General features: G+C 40.1%; 1 protein-coding gene across 1 annotated transcript in view; it reads right to left on the bottom strand.

Annotated features, from left to right (window-relative positions):
• Nucleotides 1-20,883, bottom strand: part of alk (ALK receptor tyrosine kinase) — a 538,088-nt gene that overhangs the window by 302,535 nt on the left and 214,670 nt on the right. Inside the window, exon 3 of the mRNA XM_020621985.1 lies at nucleotides 6,237-6,347. Coding sequence (XP_020477641.1) covers nucleotides 6,237-6,347 — 111 coding nt within the window. The remainder of the gene's footprint in view (nucleotides 1-6,236; nucleotides 6,348-20,883) is intronic.

Raw genomic sequence — 20,883 nt, forward strand, 5'->3', positions numbered from 1 at the left:
CCTGTTCTTGCATATATCTTGATTGACACATACCTTTATATTTATGTTTAAACTCATCAATTCTATTACTATTTTTATGTCTACACTTAAATTATTCCATAGTTTTACCCCACTTATGGAAGTACAAAATCTTTTTTTGGTTGTACGTATAGCATGAATTTCTAAATTTAACTGACCCCTTTTCTCAACACTTAAAAGACATTTAGGAACTGAGTACACCAAGTGATTAAGTGTGTCAAGTGTAATTTTGTCCCATTCTTCCTGCAAACAAGTCTTAAGGTCCCCAACAGTCCTGGGTCTTGATTGATGCAATTTGCATTTCAAAATGCGCCACACAACTGACTTGTTTCCACTGTGTGATGGTCCATCCCAGATGCCTCTGAGCCCGGAGCAGTCGAATGCTGGTCACGCTTCTTTTTGGCACAGTACAGTTTTAAGCGGCATTTATGGGTGTAACTACGTATTGTAGTTGCTGACAGAGGCGTGCCAAAGTAATCCTGAGCCCATGTGGTTATATCGCTTATAGAAGAGTGATGATTCTTGATGCAGTACCGTCTGAGGGATTGAAGAGAACGGTCATCCATCTTAGGCTTGTGCCCTTGGCCTTCACGCACTTAAATCTCTCCAGATTTCTTGAATCTTTTAATTATGTTATGCACCGTAGGGTGACACAGCGATGCCGTGGTTAGCGCTATTGCAAGAAGGTTCTGGGTACACCAAGTGATTAAGTGTGTCAAGTGTCAAATCCCTTCCTATGTTTCTTTCAGGAACATTGTTTTTAAACATTTCAAAAATTTTGTCTTACACATGTTGGCAAACTAGCAATCCTCGGCCTTTCCTGGATGCCTCTTTTGTACCAAATTATGATTGCAGTCACGTGTTGACATCACCCGTTTCAAATAGAATCATCATTTCATTGTTTTACCTCATTACCAGCCCTGAAATGCAGCTGTCAACTTTTTTTGAATGTGTTACAGGCATCAGAATTGAAGTGAGTGTTTAATTTGAACAAACAATAAAGTTGATGAGGTATCACATAGGGATGGGCGATACCAACAGTTTTCCTTTCGATACGATACCATTAGTTTATGGTACTTTTTCCATTGATAAAATAATGGTTCGTTCAATTTTTAAATCACTTATAACACATTAACTGTCACCTGTACCTGGATATTCTTGCCTTTCATGAAACTCTTCTGCAATGTCTTCTGACGGACAGCAGGTGGTGCAGGGGACTTTGAGGCTTGCTGGTTGTCTTCATGGCGATGTTCAGCCTCTATAAAAGTGTCAGGGTGTGTTGTCTTTTAAGTGCCTAAAGAGGTTGCTAGTGTTGCTGCTATGTGGCACCACTTTATTACAGACGGAGCACATGGCATTACCTTTGGTCGTGGATGAAAAATAGCATCACACTATGCTTCGGCGTAGTGGTGCAGTGGGTAGAGCAATTGTCTCCCAACCAGAAGGTTGGAGGATTGAATCTTGGTGCCTGCAGTCCACATGTCGAAGTGTTTTCAATGTAATACATGCCAGATTAGTTTTAATTTTTATTTTAAATACTGTCCCAACTTTTTCTGATTTGGGGTTGTAGCATAAATGACAACATAATGCAAGTGCAACACCTTTGTGCATGTCCACAAAGTGATATTTATATTAAATGCTTTAAGCATGTAAACACATATCTTATGCGATCAGTGTCCTTGTCAAGATCTCATTTGGAATTCAAGACCAGAACCTCAGCGGATTCGAATCCCCGGTAAATGTCAAAGGTAGAAATTTGAAAAAAATACAAAAAATAAACAGTATAGCTCTGAAACAAAGTTCAATCAGCTGGTGAAACAAATCTATATTATGCAAAGAGGAAAATATGGAGTCAAAATGGGAATGGGCCATGATCAACAGCGCCACCTCATCTGTCAAACATGGCAGTGCCTCTGTTACCATCTGGGCCTGTATGGCTGTGCTAGTGGAAAAGGCACACTGTGATTTATGGATGATTCCACTGCTGATGGAAGCAACAGGACGAATGCATAAGTATACACAAGCTTTCTGTGTGCTCAGATTCAGACAAATGCAAAACGCCCACTGGACCACATTTCATCATTTAGCAGGATAAAGATCCTAAGCATGTGGTCAATACAACCAAAGAGTTTTTCCAGGTAAGGAGGTGGAGTATCGTTGACTGGCTGAGCTAGTCACCGGATCTCAGTATAATTGAGTTTCATTGTCTAATGACCAGACTCAAGGCAGTGGAGGCCTAGGAGAGCATTACCAAGGAAGATACAAAGCTTCTGCTAATGTTTATGGGTCAAAGACTTCAGGCAGACATTAACTACAAAATATTTGGTACTAGTTACTTTTCAACCTGTACATTTTGGACACTATGTGTTTTAGGGACTACTGCCCCTGCACAGTTCTTTCTATACTGATGTACTCTAAACTTACTTAAATTTGAGACTTGGCACTTTAATGTAGTATCCCTTATTTTATTCCAAATTGAATGCACTGAAGCACAAAGTGTGAAGAAAGAAATACGTTAAAAAGAGTCTAGACTGGAATTTTTTTTTTTTACCCCAGTCACTATGCAAACCCATGCTCATTGGAATTTGATTTCAAGCTATCCTCCACAACATGAAAAACAATACAAATGGTAGGGGGTTGGAAGGTCTGAATAATGTGACTCCAAGATGTCATTTCTAGGCACCTGCATCATTTGCCTCCTTCCCTTGCAAAATGTTTTATTCTACTGTTATGTCTCATTACACAAGAACAGCACTACCAGCTGAGTGAGGCAGATGATCTATTGTAGAGAACGACAACTCCTCAAGTGGCTAGAATCCATCTGAGTGCCTGTGTTACAGCTGAACCAGGACAATCCAACTCAATGAGGAGACCAGTTCCGGAGTGAGAAACATGGTGTATGGGAAGTGGTTTGCTAAACATAATGTGGCAAATAGCTACCCTGCTGCTATTCCCCAAGGGAAGTTCAAAATGTATGGCCCAAGGAGCTGAATTTAATATGATAGAACACACCCCTAGAGCAGATCATATAACTTGCTCCCTAACATGTCGCTGTCACTCCCTTGGAGTGAGTGACAGCAGCACACACACTGACTTTAATTGCTGTCAGTGCCTATGCTGTAATGTCAACATGTGCCTGGTATTTTCTATTTATCATGACCTGTATTTATGTTATTTTGTGCACTAATTATTGTGTGTGGATTAGTGTCAGATCAGTGATTCTCAAGGACAGGCTGGTCATTGTTGAACTGTGTGCACTGCTGCCACTAATTCCAGTAGCCTACTGTATGTCACAACGAGAAAATACAGTATGTTGTAATTACAAAAAAATATCACTTTAAAGTGAAAGGATCAAAATTTTTTCTTACGGTGGCAGCAATATGCTGCTGTAAGTGGTTCTTGTGCCTACTATAGAATATAATCCTGCAGATGTCACTGTCAATGTAATCAGTTTACTGGCCATGAATTTAAGAAAAACCTGGATTCCAGATTCAACATGGCACCCAGTCATTTGAATGAAAGTTACTCATTTGGTGCATTTGCCATAAAAAACAACTCTTTTTTTTTCCAGGTTTGCTTCCACACTGTGAGGCTCATTAGTGTGTCCCCCCTGCCCACGTCCTCCTGCTCAGCTCACACATCATACTGGGATGACATCACAAAAATAAAACTCTGTTTTCTGGGCTTTGAGAAAGTTTTACAAATATAAAACCTACATGGATTAAAAATTCATAATACAAAGAGTGATAACTGGCCTGATTTATAGTTTGAGGTGTCCTGTCAATAGTTTTTTCTTTTATCATTGTAGTCTATTGAGAAAATGCTTTTTGGGCCACATGAGGATTTTTCATTGCAGCACCATGAGTGGCCACTGGGGAAAATTAGCTAAAAAGCTGAGTGGTAGTGCCAAATTTCAATAATACATTCACGTTACCAGCACTGAAATGCAAATAAGGAAGATGGTTTACCCTGTAGCCCCTGCAGCTAAAGGCTACTAATGGAAACAAGGAAGCGGGAGAGAGGGAGAGCGAGTATGGAGACAGCTGGTGGTATGTGTCCAGTTGCTCTGTGTTGGCTTTGGTGATGGGTAATAAATGCCAGTGAACACCAGATGATATAGGGACAGCAGAGATCTATCACCGCAACCTACAGCCATGTTCACCATAGGATGCTGCTGTTATTCAACATTTTCCAAACATTTTTCTCAGCATTCTCTGAAGCTGTCCAGTGTAACACAATGCAGCAGTTCTAAATGTTTAAAAGCCCCTCAAAGATGTCCTCACTCTAGAGGCCTTGTACTATCTCTGCTTGTGAACACATTTCTTCCTCACAAGTGTAAAAATACAAGGCACAATTATTCTCACATATACAATCACATACCACTGGAGGAAAATATAATAGAAAATATAACATAGCTCAAGTAAAACATATTACATTTGTTCAACCAACATTTTAGCGAACTCTACAACATTAATGTTAACCACTGGTAAATTTGTTGCACTGAATTGTGCCATTATTCGATTGAAGCATTTGTAGTCATCTTGCTTTTACTGCCTAGATCAGAATCACAATCTGCTTTATTGGCCAGGTGTCGGGCACACAAGGAATTTGACTCTGGTACATCGGCTCTCAGATGTAATCCTTACTGCTAAAGCAACATCATGCTTGGTTCACCAATGACCATACAGAAAAAAATCATCTTCTGGTTTGCTAACATACTAAAGAAAAGAGTTGCCATCATATAAAATGTAGTCGGCTGTGTTCATGATGGACTGACTGATTGATGGGGTGATCCATTGTCTAATTAACACCCATTACAAATACAGTATGTCCACTGTGGGCCATCATGGCAGTCAAAGCGAGGTCCTAGGGAGTCTCCCGCAAGGATGAGTGTCATAAACAGCTGTGTAACAGTCTGGTGCTGACAGGACTTTGAAACATCACTTACAGGATGACCTCCCACCCTCCAAGAACTTGGTAAGGGACAAACGAAATCATACTAGAGCTGTCACCTCTGAGTGATGTGAAAGGGTTTTGGATTCTGAAGTTGCAAAAATGTACACATTCCCCTGGGCTAAAAGATGATTCTGGTCTTCATATCACTTGTCTTATGATTGAGACTTTTTTCCTTCCAATGCTAGCTGTGCCATCATGTGTCCCTACATCTCCACTAAAGTCAGTAATGGTCTTCTGTCTTCTATTTACAAAATCTATGCATTAGGTTAGTGGTAAAAAGTACAATACAAAGCTCCTCTACAGTACATAGATATTCATACATGTGTGGTGTTGAAACTGATTGGGACTGCAGACTAAAGTCCTGCTCACACCTTTGTCACTCTTTCTCTCCTTTCCTCTTCCTCATGCATTTGTTATACAGAAAGTGGCAGCCTTAATTCTTTAAAGACTGTTGTATTTTTTTTTATTTTTAGAAGCTGAACAACAGGAATAACAAAATATTTATCTAACTGCAGTAAGTGGTCGTGATTGTATCTGACATTTGGCTCCACCAGAGGCTGACAGTCGGTTCAGATTAGTGTACTGTGAGCAAATATCCAATATAATGGCTTAGCAGCTACCCCCATGAGTATGTCTGTTCTTGGCATAAATGTGGCTTTTAAACCTAGCATTCTGTTAACAACAGACAATGTTAAGATGAACAACTTTCTGATGCTATCAAGAATTTTATACATAGGATATATATTAAAGACAGTAATTTCTGAATACTGTCATTTTAAAATAACAGTTTGTCCATGATAATAAACTCTGTGGCACTGCACACTTTAAATATAGTTACAGATGTATTTTTCTCCTCTTTCACTGCCTTTAAAGTTGATTAAATATGAAACACCTGTTTTTGTATTTCTTACAGCTTCAGAGGGCTAAATGATTTTGTTCACCACTGTCCCCAGCCATTTACCCCATAGATAATTAACAAAAACTAATTCTATATGCATGTTTGCTGGTTCCAGATGTGTATGTAATAATAACAACAACATATTTTTCTTGGTCCCTGAGTGGGTTACAAATAGGCTGATCAACAGGAACCCATATAGATGACAAGGCTGATGGTAGAGGGCAGGCAAGACAAAGATGTTTATGTGTGCTGATGAAAAGCTGATACCAAGTGTTGTGGCCAACTGGGAGCAATGGATATTTGAAGGACAGGTTTGCCAGGATTTGTCAATCTGTCTGAGGAGGGCTGACAATGTTCAACTCACCTGACATATGTGTAGAGTCTTTGGGAAAGCTCAGGTCATCCTCAGCTACCCAGGAGAAGCTCCAGTACCCTCTAGGAATCCCTGCAGCAGTTCTACCAGTCAATGGTTCACCTGCAAAAACAGCAAAACCACCTCTTACATTCTGAGCACGTCAGAAAGACTTAAGAGAAGATAAGGAAAAACTAAAATCAAAATGTTTAGCCATTTCGCCTGATGCGGGCTGGGATTGGCTCCAGCCCCCTGTGACCCCGTTCGGGACTAAGCGGTATAGAAAATGAAATGAGATGAGATGTTTAGCCATTCAGATTGATATTTTCTCCTTGCTCTGTTTGCTTGAACTGGCTTGTAGCCACTGATTTGACATCCATGCTGAGGTCCCTCCCATGTATTTGGTTGTCCAACTCACTCATGGTTCCGCTGTCTGTAAATGCTGTGTTATATTATAGTTTGAATAAAGTCATTATAATGCAAGACCCTTCCCACAGAAAGCTTTACTGTCTAACAAAAACCCCTAAAGAACTTGGCACAACTTTGATCTTAATGGAGAGTGACAAGGTGACAGTCCAGCTATAATACTGTAATACAGTTTTGTATTTCACCATATTTAAGTCAGTGAAGCATCTACAGCATTGGTATTGCAGATTAATATCTATAACACTTCAATAGTGACACAGTGCCCTTGAGACATAGTCCAAAGGGCCATATGAAATGGATTTGGATATCAGGAGGCTGCATAATTACCAGAGAACAGATTGGTCACATTTTTTTTACTCTATTTTCACAATGTAAATTGGATGCTACAACTTCCTCTTAGTCGGCATTCAAACTGATCCAGTAAAAATGCAACTGTGTTTTGGTTAGCCATGCTGCTAACATAGCCTACTCTACCTCACCACCGATTCTACAACCAGTGTGTTGGCATTGATAAATAAAAACACAGTTGAACATCCAGTACTAATGAAAATGCATGGCGTGCCATTATGGTGCATTAACTGTGGCCCAAATTCGACAGTGAATAGCAGTGAATACTCATGCTAACAAGGTAAAAAAAATATCTACTTCCCGCCACCGATTCTACAACCAGTGTGTTGGCATTGATAAATAAAAACACAGTTGAACATCCAGTACTAATGAAAATGCATGGCGTGCCATTATGGTGCATTAACTGTGGCCCAAATTCGACAGTGAATAGCAGTGAATACTCATGCTAACAAGGTAAAAAAAATATCTACTTCCCGTGGGTGTCCACGTCCCAATCGTTCCCTGTACATGATTAGTCAGTGCAGCGCCTTTGCCGGATGATGTCACTGCCTGGTGCGGTCAAAGCTGAACCAGATCCAACTTTTTCACCACACAGGGTTGTGTTGTTTTGCCAGAACTCCCTGAGGTGTTGGTGCTGGCTGCAATGAACGTAATCCCCCATAGAAATGAACTGCAAGGGCTGCGTTTTTTCACACCTTTGAAACTGAGTCTGAACATGGCCTTACACTTATTGTATCTCAGCCTCCCCACACAGCCATCACACACACACATGCACACACTATCACTCTCACTTTATCCTTAGTCCATGGATAATTAGTACACAGCCACAGACCAATACACTGCTGCCTGGGAAGGAGACTCGTGCATAAATTCTGCAGTCTTTATAAATGAGCCTTAAAGAGCAACTGACTGTAAATACTGCCTTTCATAGCACTGAGCAGATTTAAGTTTCAACCAAAGAAGAGACATACTATTCAAGGTTTATTCTTCCTCAGCATGACTTCCAACAGCTAGATGCCTCCAGGTGAGAAGAAGAATATAAGTAAGTTAAGTAGAGATCTTGTTTGAAATAAAATCCATGATTACCATTTACAAAAGGATAGATGTCTGATTTTGGTTTTAAACAGGCATGTCATGTCAACAGGCTCTAAAAATAACAATGACAGCTTGAGTCTTGTAAGTGTTACTGGATAAGCTAAGAACAAAGTAACATGTTCACAGGATGAAAGAAGGGTCAAGTACATTTTAATTTGACTGTGCTTCTTGGGAAAACCGAGCTCCTTGAAATCAGACAAAATACCCTTGAAAAACAAGTCTGTCCTCATCAGGAGTTGTGTGAATGGAGATGTTGGCCTGAGCCTTTTGCCTTTCAAAGGTTTGACATCTCTGCAAGCTGGTGGCGCCTCTCTTTCCCCCACTGATGGTCATGAGGGAAGAGCTGGCTGTGCCAATGCAGAAAGCCAGGTCTGAGGTCAACAGCTGTTGCTACAGGGGAAACCGACTGACTGGCAGGATACTGCATGTGCTGGCAGGATGCTGCTGGAGCTGACTAGCTATTTGGCTGCATGGTAATTGTAGCTGCTGGCTGGCTGAAGAGCTTTCAGACAAACTGATCAGCCACTGGGGGAGCTGACTCGCTGGCTGACTTACCAGCTGTTGTGAAAGGTGGCTAGCTTTCCAGCTGACTGACAAGAAGGGGTGGACCTGTTGGCTGGCTGAGTGGTTTTTCTATTTGTCTATGCCAGTGAAAGTCCTTGCTGTAATTGTGCATTTCAAAATGCATTTATTCAAATGTTTTTGGGAACCCTTTCACACACAAAAGTATGTGTATGAGAGAAACATATACTCCTGTGCACACGGTCAATATTGCATAATTCACCACTACAGGGGAGACTGAACTCAGCTCAATAAACAGTCTAATTCTGTTCCACCCACTCTGAAATCCTTCAGTTGTCTAGTGGATTAATCAACAAGGCTTGACTCTACTTGTCACTTGAACATGGCTATGCATGACTATACATCTCTCTCAGTCTTGCACATCCCCCTGTCTCTTTTTGCTTCTCAATCACTCAAATGTCCTAATCCACATCTTTAGCTTTTTAGTGAGACTGAAATAGTTAGCTTCAAAGGCCTGCAAAATCCTTAAAAACATGGGTCACTACAACACAAAGGGGAGAAATAGAACAGCTCACAAGGGAGGAGTGGAACTAACGAAGAAGGGACAGTACTATACATGCTGTATGTGGTGCTTTTGGAAACAGACACCACTATCAGATATCAGGTCTGATACTGCCCTCTAGTACTCGTAGTCAGAAAAGGTGTCTGATACAAATGTGCCAATACCACTTTATGGCAACATTATTTTAACTTCATGTTGGTTGAGCAGGTAGTTAGGTGGAGGAGGAGAAACTTTAGCAAACTGGAGATATTTCCAGATAAGTGACAAAAGTAAAGCCAACTGTAACCTCTGCATGCCACACACACAGCAGAGTACAGAAGAGATTGAATTATACTTGAGACTACAATACTCAATACATCCAACAAAATCTGTCAGTAATGGAAAGTCTGAGTAACATATTAAACACCTATTGAACAAGCTGTTGACCTCAACTGGGGACATCGTCGGACGGTGGAAGGAATACTTCGAGGATCTCCTCAACCCCAGCGCCATGTCCTTCGATGAGGAAGCAGAGGCCAGGGGCTTGGAGGTGGACTTGTCCATCACCCAAGCTAAAGTCACCGAGGTAGTTAAGAAGCTTTTCGGTGGCAAGGCACCGGGGGTGGATGAGATCCGGCCCGAGTACTTTAAGTCTCTGGATGTTGTGGGGCTGTCTTGGTTGACACGAAATGAGCTTCCTCCACAAGGTGGCCGGGCGCACCCTTAGAGATAGGGTGAGGAGCTCGGTCACCCGGGAGGAGCTCAGAGTAGAACCGCTGCTCCTCCACATCGAGAGGAGCCAGCTGAGGTGGCTCAGGCATCTGTTTTGGATGCCTCCTGGGCGCCTTCCTAGGGAGGTGTTCCGGGCATGTCCCACCGGGGGGAGGCCCCGGGGAAGAGCCAGGACACGCTGGAGGGACTATGTCTCTCGGCTGGCCTGGGACCGCCTCGCCAGTTCCCCCGAAGTGTCTGGAGAGAGGGAAGTCTGGGCATCTTTGCTTAGACTGCTGCCCCCGCGACCTGGTTCTGGATAAGCGGAGGAAAATGGATGGATGAACAAGCAGAACACAATTTTAAATATGCCATCCTCAATCTCCCAGTGGTCAACTCAAGTGGTGTCCTGTTCAACCATTAACCTACACAGTGCTCATTATGCTAATTGTAGTGAATTGACAACAAATGGAAATTTTAGATATTTCACAGCTGAAAACAAGTTGTGGTAAAATTTTTGTGGTAAAAAAAAAAAGAAAAGCCAAAACAAAACAAGCAAGTTCTGTCTGTGCGTCCCTCATTTTGGATTTGTAGCTCAGCTAGAGTATACCTGGCGACTGGTGGGTCCTCACTCAACAATGACATTTGGAAATGCAATGAATTACAACTGGAGCATCAAATGATTACAGCTAATCAAAAGGGAAATGAGGACGCCACCCTTTTACTGTTGGATTATCATACTCCTTGGCCTTCTGCATCACACTTGTCCACTATTTTTGGCCATTAATTAAAGATTTACCTTGGGATACATACATTACTGTCTGAATAAATTGATTACCTGTCCGGCTCAGTAGTGCGCCAATAAATGCTCGTCAGCCTGCCAGCACCACACCAGGCAGCTGAGGCCTGGATTGGCTGCTTTCTCTCTCTGCTACAAAAGGCTGCATTGATTTCCATCAGAGAAGTCCTCCTGTCCACTAAGTACTCTGAGTTTCATTAACACCTTCACAGAATTCTACACACGTTGCTCTCCATCTCTAAAGAAACTGTACACAATTATTTGCAGTCACACACTTGATCTACCAACAGAGGCAGTAACTACTTTGCCAATTAAACAGTCTTTAAATAAGACCATGGTGACAGTAAATAATTCATAAATGTCTCATCTTTATTAATAGAGGTGTTGAGTCTCATTCTAATGACTAGAGACCAAGGTTAAACAGGGTTAAAAAGAGGAGACAGATTTTGAGTGCTCATGTTAATGTGCCACCTACTGTGCTTGCTGGTAGCTTTCAGAGGGGGATAAGCTGTTTCTAAGAGGCTTTCTGCATTTTTCATATGATGCTGGTACATTATTTTTTTTTGGCAAAAACCCTGTCTTGTAAACAAGTGGAGATTTTTGTTCAGCTGTAGGATGTGGCTTATTAACAGAGTGCTACCTGTAAAACCTGACTTAAGGCCTCCAGTAATGCATCCCCTTCTCTATAGTCTCAAACTATTTTTGGAACTTTAAAAACAAGACGGCAGCATGGATTACATCCTGCAGAGTAGACATGGCTGGCATAACAATAATTTTAGAATTAGACATTTTTAAAGAACTAATTGACTCTAACAGAGTATAAAGTACAATAATTTTATACTGTAAATGTTCTCCTTTGAATATCCACTCACCCCAACCGATCAAGGCAGGCCGCCCACCAAGAGGCACGGCCTATCAGAGGTTCCATTAAAGGGAGTTTTTCCTCCCCACTGTTGACAAGTGCTTGCTCAAGGGGGATTTGTTGGGTTTTTCCTCTATAATATTAATAGTAGGAAAGTCTAGACCTTATTTTGTGTGTCCTGAGACCTCTTTCATTTTGATTTGGCACTATACGAAAAATTGAATGGCCATTTCAAGCTAAAATGCTATTCAATATTCACTATTCGCCAATTACCGCTCCATGTTGACCAGCATCATATTGCTAGCATTGTCAAGTGTTCATGCTGCGACTTTACATGTTAAGGGCCGTTCAGATAGGATGTGATGTGTGCTGCACTCCGCTGTGGAACCAATTCATTTTTATGTGCTGTGTGTCACAAGACTGTATCCTTGCCAAGCTGGGCGCAGTGCAAGGTCATGTGTGCTGTTCCAGAACACTGCACTGAAGTAAAAAAAAAGTTTAAATTGGGCGCAGTGCTCTGTGATGACACCTAAGCCATGACAAACCACAAAAAAAGTGAAGGAGATGATGATTTTGGAGGACCCACCCTCTTTTTCTTTGCTGCAACTAGTCTCCTCCTCATCATCAATACAACTAAAGCCAGAGCTTTTAGCTGACATGTACATAGATCCATCGTGCATCCAAGTCTTCTGCTTGAAAAACTAGTTAATATCTGCTAACCACCTCCTGGAAAACTTTTTGGTCACCCAGTAACTGACGCCCAAAATGTCCATGTGCACTTTCCTCCCCTGTGCTGTGATTTTATAATGGAGATGTGTAAAATGTGGGAAACACTGCAAAATTTTGTGGGAAAGCACCACCCGAATAAGGCTGTAGCAGTACGAACAATAAATCTGTTTAATGACAATTTCACATTTTTGCCAAATCCTCAAAAGGAGGCAAAAGCAAGTATCATTGGATAGGTTCCTTGTTAAAGTCGCACAAAAAGAAAAAGATTTCAGCGAGCCAACAGATAGCAGATAGCTCTTCTGTCTGTCTCCCTCGCACCAGCCACGATTCTTTTCGAAGGTAAAGTGCAGGTTAATTTGTTTTATTTTTACTTTATACTATATTTTGTATTATTATTTTTGTATGAATAGGTGGCTGTGGAACGAATCGTCTGAGTTTCTATTATTTCTTATGGGGAAATTCGCTTTGATATACTAGTGCATTGTGGAACAATTATACTCCAAGGTTTTACTGTATAATGGCAGGTGACTATTATTCATTCACATAAGATTCAGTTGTGAGGGCTGTCCATGCATCTGTTGTCAGAGACACATTTTCAACACTTGTCAAATGACTGCGCAACTCACATGCATTATCATCACACAAATGTATCCAGTCGTGCCCTGACCATTTTTCATGATGGTCCAATAATCCAGTTGAACAAATGCCAGAAAACTTAGAAAACTCTCCCCCTCGACAAAGCGAATGGGTAGCATGTCCTTTGCTATCACCTTTGTTGTTTGTTGACCGTTGTTTGCTCTGCATGCTGATCATCAAACTTCCTTCTTCAGGTGACAAAGCTAGCCATTGACTGGCACCCCACTTTCTGCTGGATGCCTCACCTTCAAGTGGCTGTGCATAGTTGTTGTAGATTTATGATATGCTAACAACCTGGCAGTTTGCACTACACCTCATTTTTGTTTATTTTCTGAAAGAAGTTCCACACAGAACTTTTTGATGGCTATAGTCTCTGCATGTTTCTATTTGGACGCTGCAGTAAAATGATATATTGACCTCCTTATTGCCTTATTTCCAGGCGCCAGTAAAAACAAGGGAAAACAATGGCTCTTTGTTTTTAAAGACGAAACCATAGTCACACGAAATCTTAGTTGTTTTTTATTTAATAACCATTTGAATATTTGAAAACCATTGCCCTAGTGAATAGTGACAAAAAGCATCTCTATCAACTGGATGTTAAACATGCAGCTTCTGTAAATGCAGTAAACTCTGTACTCAGCAGAACCAGTTTCACACCATATGATGAAATACCAGTCATGTCAAACGCCATTCCCTGAAACACTATTAGAGAAATGCCTTCTGACAGCACTTATGAAGCTCCTTTAGGTATGTTCATTTGACATGTGTACCCAGAATTCAGTGTAAGATCAAGCACTCTTTTGTCTCTCAAGGCAATGATTTTATCCAAAAAAAAAAAAGGATCATAAGGCTTCAATCTAAAACTATTATACAGGTGAAGACAGGGCTGGACAGTGACAATGAAGATGTCAAATGGGCTTCACTGAAGCTCATTAAAGAAAATGATTTTGCTGTTGTGCACTGATGCCCTTTCTGTTTGAAGCTTTGCTACACTAGTTGTGCTCTACAAGACACACAAACACTTCCTAACGTTTTTCACAGATACAGAGGGGTATCAAAAGTTGCAGAAAAAGTCCCCCAGTCTCGTTTACTATGATCTGTAAAATAGTGGCCAGAGAGTTCCTGATTTAATGATGTTGGCACTAAAATATTTAATTATTTAAGATGCCACCCCTTTTATGAATGTTTATTGTGCACTTATGAGCTTTTGCATTTTCTACTGTAGAACTGCAGGTATTTGGCAAATTCACCACAGAACCAAGATAGCTTGTGATGTACTGATCAAACAACATATATGGAATTCTTTTTGCAACCATCAAATAGCCTCTACGAGACCAATTATTCTGTGCTGGTCTAGGTCAGGTAGTGTGGAGATACATTAAAGTGAAACTACTGCTTTATTATGTGAAGTCAAAAGGATAGACGGATGCCAGAGTTATGAAAACAACAAGGAATATTATAACTTAGCCACTTATAATCAACAGCTGCAGCAGAGGCTGTGACATACAGCTGATGGAATTAGCTGCTTCTCAGTCATGAATCCAAATTAGTCAATTTAGAACAGACAGATATGCTACACATAAAGTCATGGCCAGAAATACTGGAACCCCTGCATTTGTCAGATAATGCACTTCTCCCAGAAAATTGTTGCATTACTTTTTGACATTAGTGAGCATGGGTTCATTTGCCTTTTGATTACACCACTACACAATTTAATCAAAGTAACTAGAGAAGCCATTCGACAAATGGCAGGTATCACAAAAAACATTTCCCATGTACTTTGAGTTTTCTACTTGTCTGTCTGTCTGGGTCACCCCCTAATGTTTTAGCACAATTAATTAGAAGCAGGTCAGGACAAACATTCTTCCTGCAAAAAATAGGTATATTTTCATATAAATAAATAAATAAGTATTTCTTGGTCCCCAGGCACAAAGTAATCTGAACAGTAAACTGTCTGAAACTGAATGAGCTGCTCACTGTGAAACAGTATTATATGTGCTTAATTTTGATTCTATTTTAGAAAATCTACTTGTGGAATTAGGAATTGTTCTAAAAATAACAATTTGTTAGTGTTTATATACCTTAACTTTTGCATGTACAGTGCCTATAAAAAGTATTCACACCCTTGAATGTTTTACCCTTTTATTGATTTTATAAATCAATCATGGTCAATGTAATTTGGCTTTTTTGACAAAACAAATTACAAAAAACCTCTTTAATGTCAAAGTGAAAACAAGTTTCTACAAAGTTATGTCATTTAAATAAAAACTCCAAGTGGGCCTTCACCAAAGCAACCACAATATCCCAGTTAACTTTAAACCAGGGAACACCCTGCGGCAGAGACTGGTTCACCCGAAGGACAAGACACCCAGACATAAACAGAGTGATGTGGTGTATGCAATTAAGTGTAGTCAGGAGTGTAACGACTTGTACATTGGTGAAACTAAGCAGCCGCTGCACAAACGCCTGGCCCAACACAGGAGGGCCAACTCGTGGACCAGAGTCAGCAGTCCACCTATACCTGAAGGGCAAAGGACATTCTTTGGAGGACAGTGAAGTCCAGATCCTCTCCAGAGAACATCACTGGTTTGAGAGAGGAGTCAAGGAAGCTATTTTGTTCAAATAGAACACCCCACACTAAACAGGGGTGGTGGACTAAGACACAACTTGTCATCGATCTACAATTCTGTTTTGAGATCTCTGCCCAAACATGCCCACCAAGACAATAGGCATCGGTCCACAGGGGAGGATTCAGAGACAGGTAACAACGCTCACCGATACTGGGCTATAACGACTCAGTCTTTAGAGGACATTGTTGGCCTCCGAAGGACTGAAACACCACCCAGGGGGATAAATACAGTACCTCCTGCTCACCACCAGTCGGACAGAACTGATGAAGCCTTTTGGATGAGAGGTGAAACGTCTTTCACCTAAAACTAAGTCCAGATGATTTTTTCTATGTTTTTTCAGGATAAAACTGATGGATGACTGAGAATTTGCATGGACATTATAATAAGATGTAATAGTTAACTGGGTTAATGTAAACAAACCATCACCTGTGTAGTTGTGTTGTACTTAATCATCCATAGTGATTTGGAGATAACGTCAGAAAATAAAATAAATCCACAGATAGTGTAGCCTTCAAAATGTAAACCCTAAGTGTATACAGTCATGGCCAGAAATCTTGACAAGCCTGCATTTCTGTCAGATAACACACCACTTCTCCTAGAAAACTGTTACAATCACAGATTCTTTGCTATTCTCATGTTTATTTGCAACAACACAAAAAAACAGAAAAAAGCCAATCTGATACATTCCACGCAGAAGTCCAAAAATAGACTGGACAGAATTATTGACACCCTCAATTTAATATTTGGTACACACCCTTTGGACAAAATAACTGAAATTGCTTCCTGTAACCATCAGTGAGTTTCTTCCATCTCTCTGCTGGAATTCTGGACCACTCTCTTTTGCAAACTGCTCCAGGTCTCTCAGATTTGAGGGGTTCCTTCTCCCAGCTGATATTTTAAGATCTCTCCACAGCTGCTCTATGGGATTTAGATCTAGACTCATTGCTGGCCACTTCAGAACTCCCCAGCTCATTGTCTGAAACCATTTCCAGAACCTGCCCGAGACTCATCACATTTTTAAATTTTCAAATCCCTAATTGAGCCTGTGAATAAGCATGTAAATAAATTCAGCACATTTTGTCTGAGGGGGTGCCCATAGTGTCTTAGAGTATGCCACTGAATCATGCCTCTCATATTCCAGATGTACATTTTTCCACTTTTCATCCCATTTGTTCCTTGAAAATTCCACAAATTTCAGTTCATCTCTTTCTTTTTGACTTCAGTGAATTCACAGAGTGTTTGATGCTGAGATGTTTGGAAGTTTGATGATGTAATAAAACAGAGCTGAAGCTCCTCTATTACTCAGGAGACAACTAACATGTTGGTGTGTAGGAGTATAATGACTTGGCTAGTTTGATATTTCATGCACATATGAATCATTCATCAAAGAGCACATTTCAAAGCCCACTCTGTGTGCAGGAAGTGATAATCATGAAGGTGAAATTACTGTAGTTTTCTGTGGATTGCAGTGACTGATCTATTCCCACTGTCTGGGGTACATAATTTGAAACACCTATGTTATGTGAGTGCAGTGAGTGATTGAAAAAAGTTTGTTATAAAATTGTGAAAATCCATATTAAACATAGTTGCACTAATACTACAAACAAATAATTAACAAACATATCATATCATAGCCAAACATATCTGAAATCCTGCTTTTTTCTCATAAATATTTAACTGAACTGTCTGCTCAAGCCATGTGGACCTTTGTTTGTTGACTTGCTCCCAAAACATGCTGTCTAGTGTCATACTGTGTATGTCAGTAATCTGCAAGCACACTTTTGCAGTGCTTTCAGGACATGGGTACTCCCTTTCACAGCCAGGCAGTATTTTTACAACCTGTTGCATTTGATAGAGGGGCTTACAGATTAGGAAAACATCATTTTAAAATTTCATTTTGACTTATCAAAGCAAAGCATCATACTGCTTACTGCTCTGTAAGCAGCAACAACACTACAGACAGACATAATTGGGAATCAAGGAAACTGGGCTAAAAAACAAACAAACAAAAAAAAAAACACAGCATCTCTATAAGTTCTGCCAAACCAGCCATTGCATATCAAATTTTTTACACATTATTATGTACACAATCATCTACTTGGCTACCATTTGGAGACTGAGAAATTGCCTAGTCAATGTCTCTTCTTTCCTTGGACTACACAGTCAATCATTTCAAATGATCAACAGTTTCATCAGACTTTATCCTCCAGCACACAACAAAGGAGGCCACCAGCCAGACTGGCGGCTTGAACATGACAGCACGCATCAGAGGAATCACAACAATCTTTCACATATTTAAATCAGTTGACAGAATAATTTCTTGCTGCAACATCACCAGCAGTAAACGCAGTCAGAGCCATATTCATTGCATTGCTAATTACACTGAGTGCTGTGAAAAGACACACATTAGTATCATATGACTGGCACACTAGAGGCATTTCACTGACAAAGAATAAACATTTATTCTGAGCTCATTATTTCAACCTAACTGAGTAAAATTTTATATCTCTATTCTCTGGGGGTAAAAATGATATTCTGAGAATAATCTCACAATATTGCCACTTTATTTTCATTAGGTTCTGGTTTAATCTCAGAACTCCATTTTTTTAGTTTTGTAATATGGCACAAAAACATCTCATGTTCTTAATGTACACAAAATAAAAGTGCATTGACAAAAACTGAAAAAAAAAATCAGTTAAGTCTGGCAAACACATCCTTAGACAGCTAGGACCATTTTAATGTCTTTGTCAAAGATCAAGTGAGAAAACATTTTTATCAAGGAGCCGCTCATAAAAATGCCCTCAGCTGACTGGCCTGGCACTGTCTGCAGCATTGTGAAGCCTCAAATCAAATACAGACACACAATATCCACAAATGTTCTGTCTCTCTCCCTTTGCCCCTGAAAATTTTGCATTATCTTGGCTGTGTTTTATGCACTCTGCACAAGGCTACGCTAACAAACACAATCCATCACAAAAAGAGCTGCTGCTGAATGAAAGTGGACATAATTTACAATAACACCTCCCCACTCCCCCTGTAATCACTGGAGTTAATGTAATGCAGGCAGGCTTTTAAAAACTAAAATGGTACTCTATAAATCTGCCCCATCTCTTGACCTGCCATCTCTCCATGCTCTCTTGTTTTCACAGGTTTCTTCTCGTGTGCGCCCCCCCCCAGCACACACACAAACACACACACAGAATATCCCTCATTTGTCAGTCAGTCAGTCCTTCTGGCTCCCTCTTCACACCAACAGCCTCTTTTTCTCTATAAAATCTGTATGAAATCTGACTCTTACCTTCTCCTTATTCTGGGCAATTTCCCTCCACTAGAGCAGGACAACCGCTACTAGTAAAGCATCTCAGCGGCCTGTCATCAGTTTGTCCCATGACATCTCTTCATCTCTTCAGTGGAGCTTTGTCTAAGTGGGTGTCCCACATTGTACTCTAGCCACTTTGAAACATGCTTACTCTCACCTACAGTATTGCACAGTGCAATCCTAATGCAATATTTGCATGCACTGTACAAGGACAACAGATTATTCTACTGTAATAATGTAATGTTAGCAATACAATAGTAATTTGTAATGGTAATTAAAAAGAGTCCCATAATTTGCTGAGTAAGTTGTTATGAAATGAGCATTCAAAGAAGAAGTTCAGTCATTCTCTGTACAGTAGATTCACTACTAACATTATGAACAACTCCATAAATACATATTTGTCATGCTTCTAAGATACTAGCTGGATTAAAATAGAGTAATTCTTTATAACTCAGTACAATTGGTGTAGGCAAGTTTATTTTCTTAAACCACAGCCCAGATGAGGCAGGCATAGATTTTAGTTCCACAGTCTCCCATTTCCTTAGCTTGCTACTACACGTAAGCAGTGAGTTATATTTCATTCATATTTAGTGTTCATTTGACACATTACAAAACAGAAAGATTTGCTTCAAGATCGTTGACTGCTGTTGACATAATGTATGATAAAGTGTGACAACAGAACACAGTGTAAGCCATCCATTTGTCAATCATGGACAAATGGATGGCTTTAGTGTCAGTGCTTTCATCATTTTACAGGTAAGTTATTCTTTTGACAATCTGATGGTCCTGCTGCTGCACCTGGTTAAGCTTGCAGGATGCATCCACTTGGTATTAAACATTAATGCAGACATCCATTTCACATGGAAACACAGTTGAATTTGCTCACGGTTTGCGGGTGTCTGCTTTGTGCTCCACTGTTGCAAATCTGAGTGGGAGTGTGTCTGTGATGTGTGTCATGGGAGATGTGGTTCTGCTAGAACAGCTGGAGGATTTGGGAGGGAGCAAGTGCGTGCGTGTGTGTGTGTGTGTGTGTGTAGGCAGTGTGCCATCATGTCTATGTGTCCTTTTGAAAATTTGTATCTGCATATTTACCTAAGTAGCTGACAAATAAGTAGGAATAACTGAGTTTTTTTAAATGCTCAGCAGGTAAAAACAAAAACTACACTCACCAGCCACTTTATTAGGTACACCTGTACAATTGTATGTAACACCTCTGCCTTAACATTTGTGTTTATGAAATTCAAAACGTATACATTTTTGGTGAAATTATCATAAATGTATACATTCAATTATATATTTATTATTGAGATTCTTCTGTTTTTCATTAGTTTGACTATATGGGATAAATGGACATTGATTAACATCAAAGAACCAGAAGGCTAATTTTCATCCCCATGTCCCAGGTCACAGTGATGTTATACACTCATTATACACTCATACTTAAAGGTGGTGTTGTACTGGACTACATTATATTCAGAGGTGCTGCTATATTTTTGTCCTCCTCAACTACATACACAAGAGTGTCAGAATATTAGGAGCACCTCTGAATATAATGTAGTTCAGTACACCACCACCTTTAACTACAACCTCAATAATAAACATACAATTTAATTTATACATTTATGACAATTTCAATAAAAACTGAAACATTTTGAGCTTCATAAACACAGATGTAATAGCTGAAGTAAATGTGATAGTTAAATTACACAGAGTCGCCATTACTATAACATTAACCAAAATTTAGACAACCTTAACTTTGTTCTATTGTAATACAATGACATTTAACTTTTGTCTATTACATTTGGTTACTGTTCAAGAGCCTATAACTATTACCATTTTGTTTTATATATCTTAAAGGCATTTTAAATATATAATTATATTTTAAAAGTCTAGGGCCACATCCGGCCCGCGAGATCATTTTATATATCTTTTTTTTAACGGCCCGGCGATATGAAGCGCCGATAACACACAAACTACAAATCCCACAATGCAACGCAACAGATGCCTTACCGAACGATAGGCTACCTGCGATCATTCCCGC

Source organism: Monopterus albus, unplaced genomic scaffold (assembly GCF_001952655.1).
Source record: "Monopterus albus unplaced genomic scaffold, M_albus_1.0 scaffold270.1, whole genome shotgun sequence".
In the NCBI taxonomy this organism is placed as follows: Eukaryota; Metazoa; Chordata; class Actinopteri; order Synbranchiformes; family Synbranchidae; genus Monopterus; species Monopterus albus.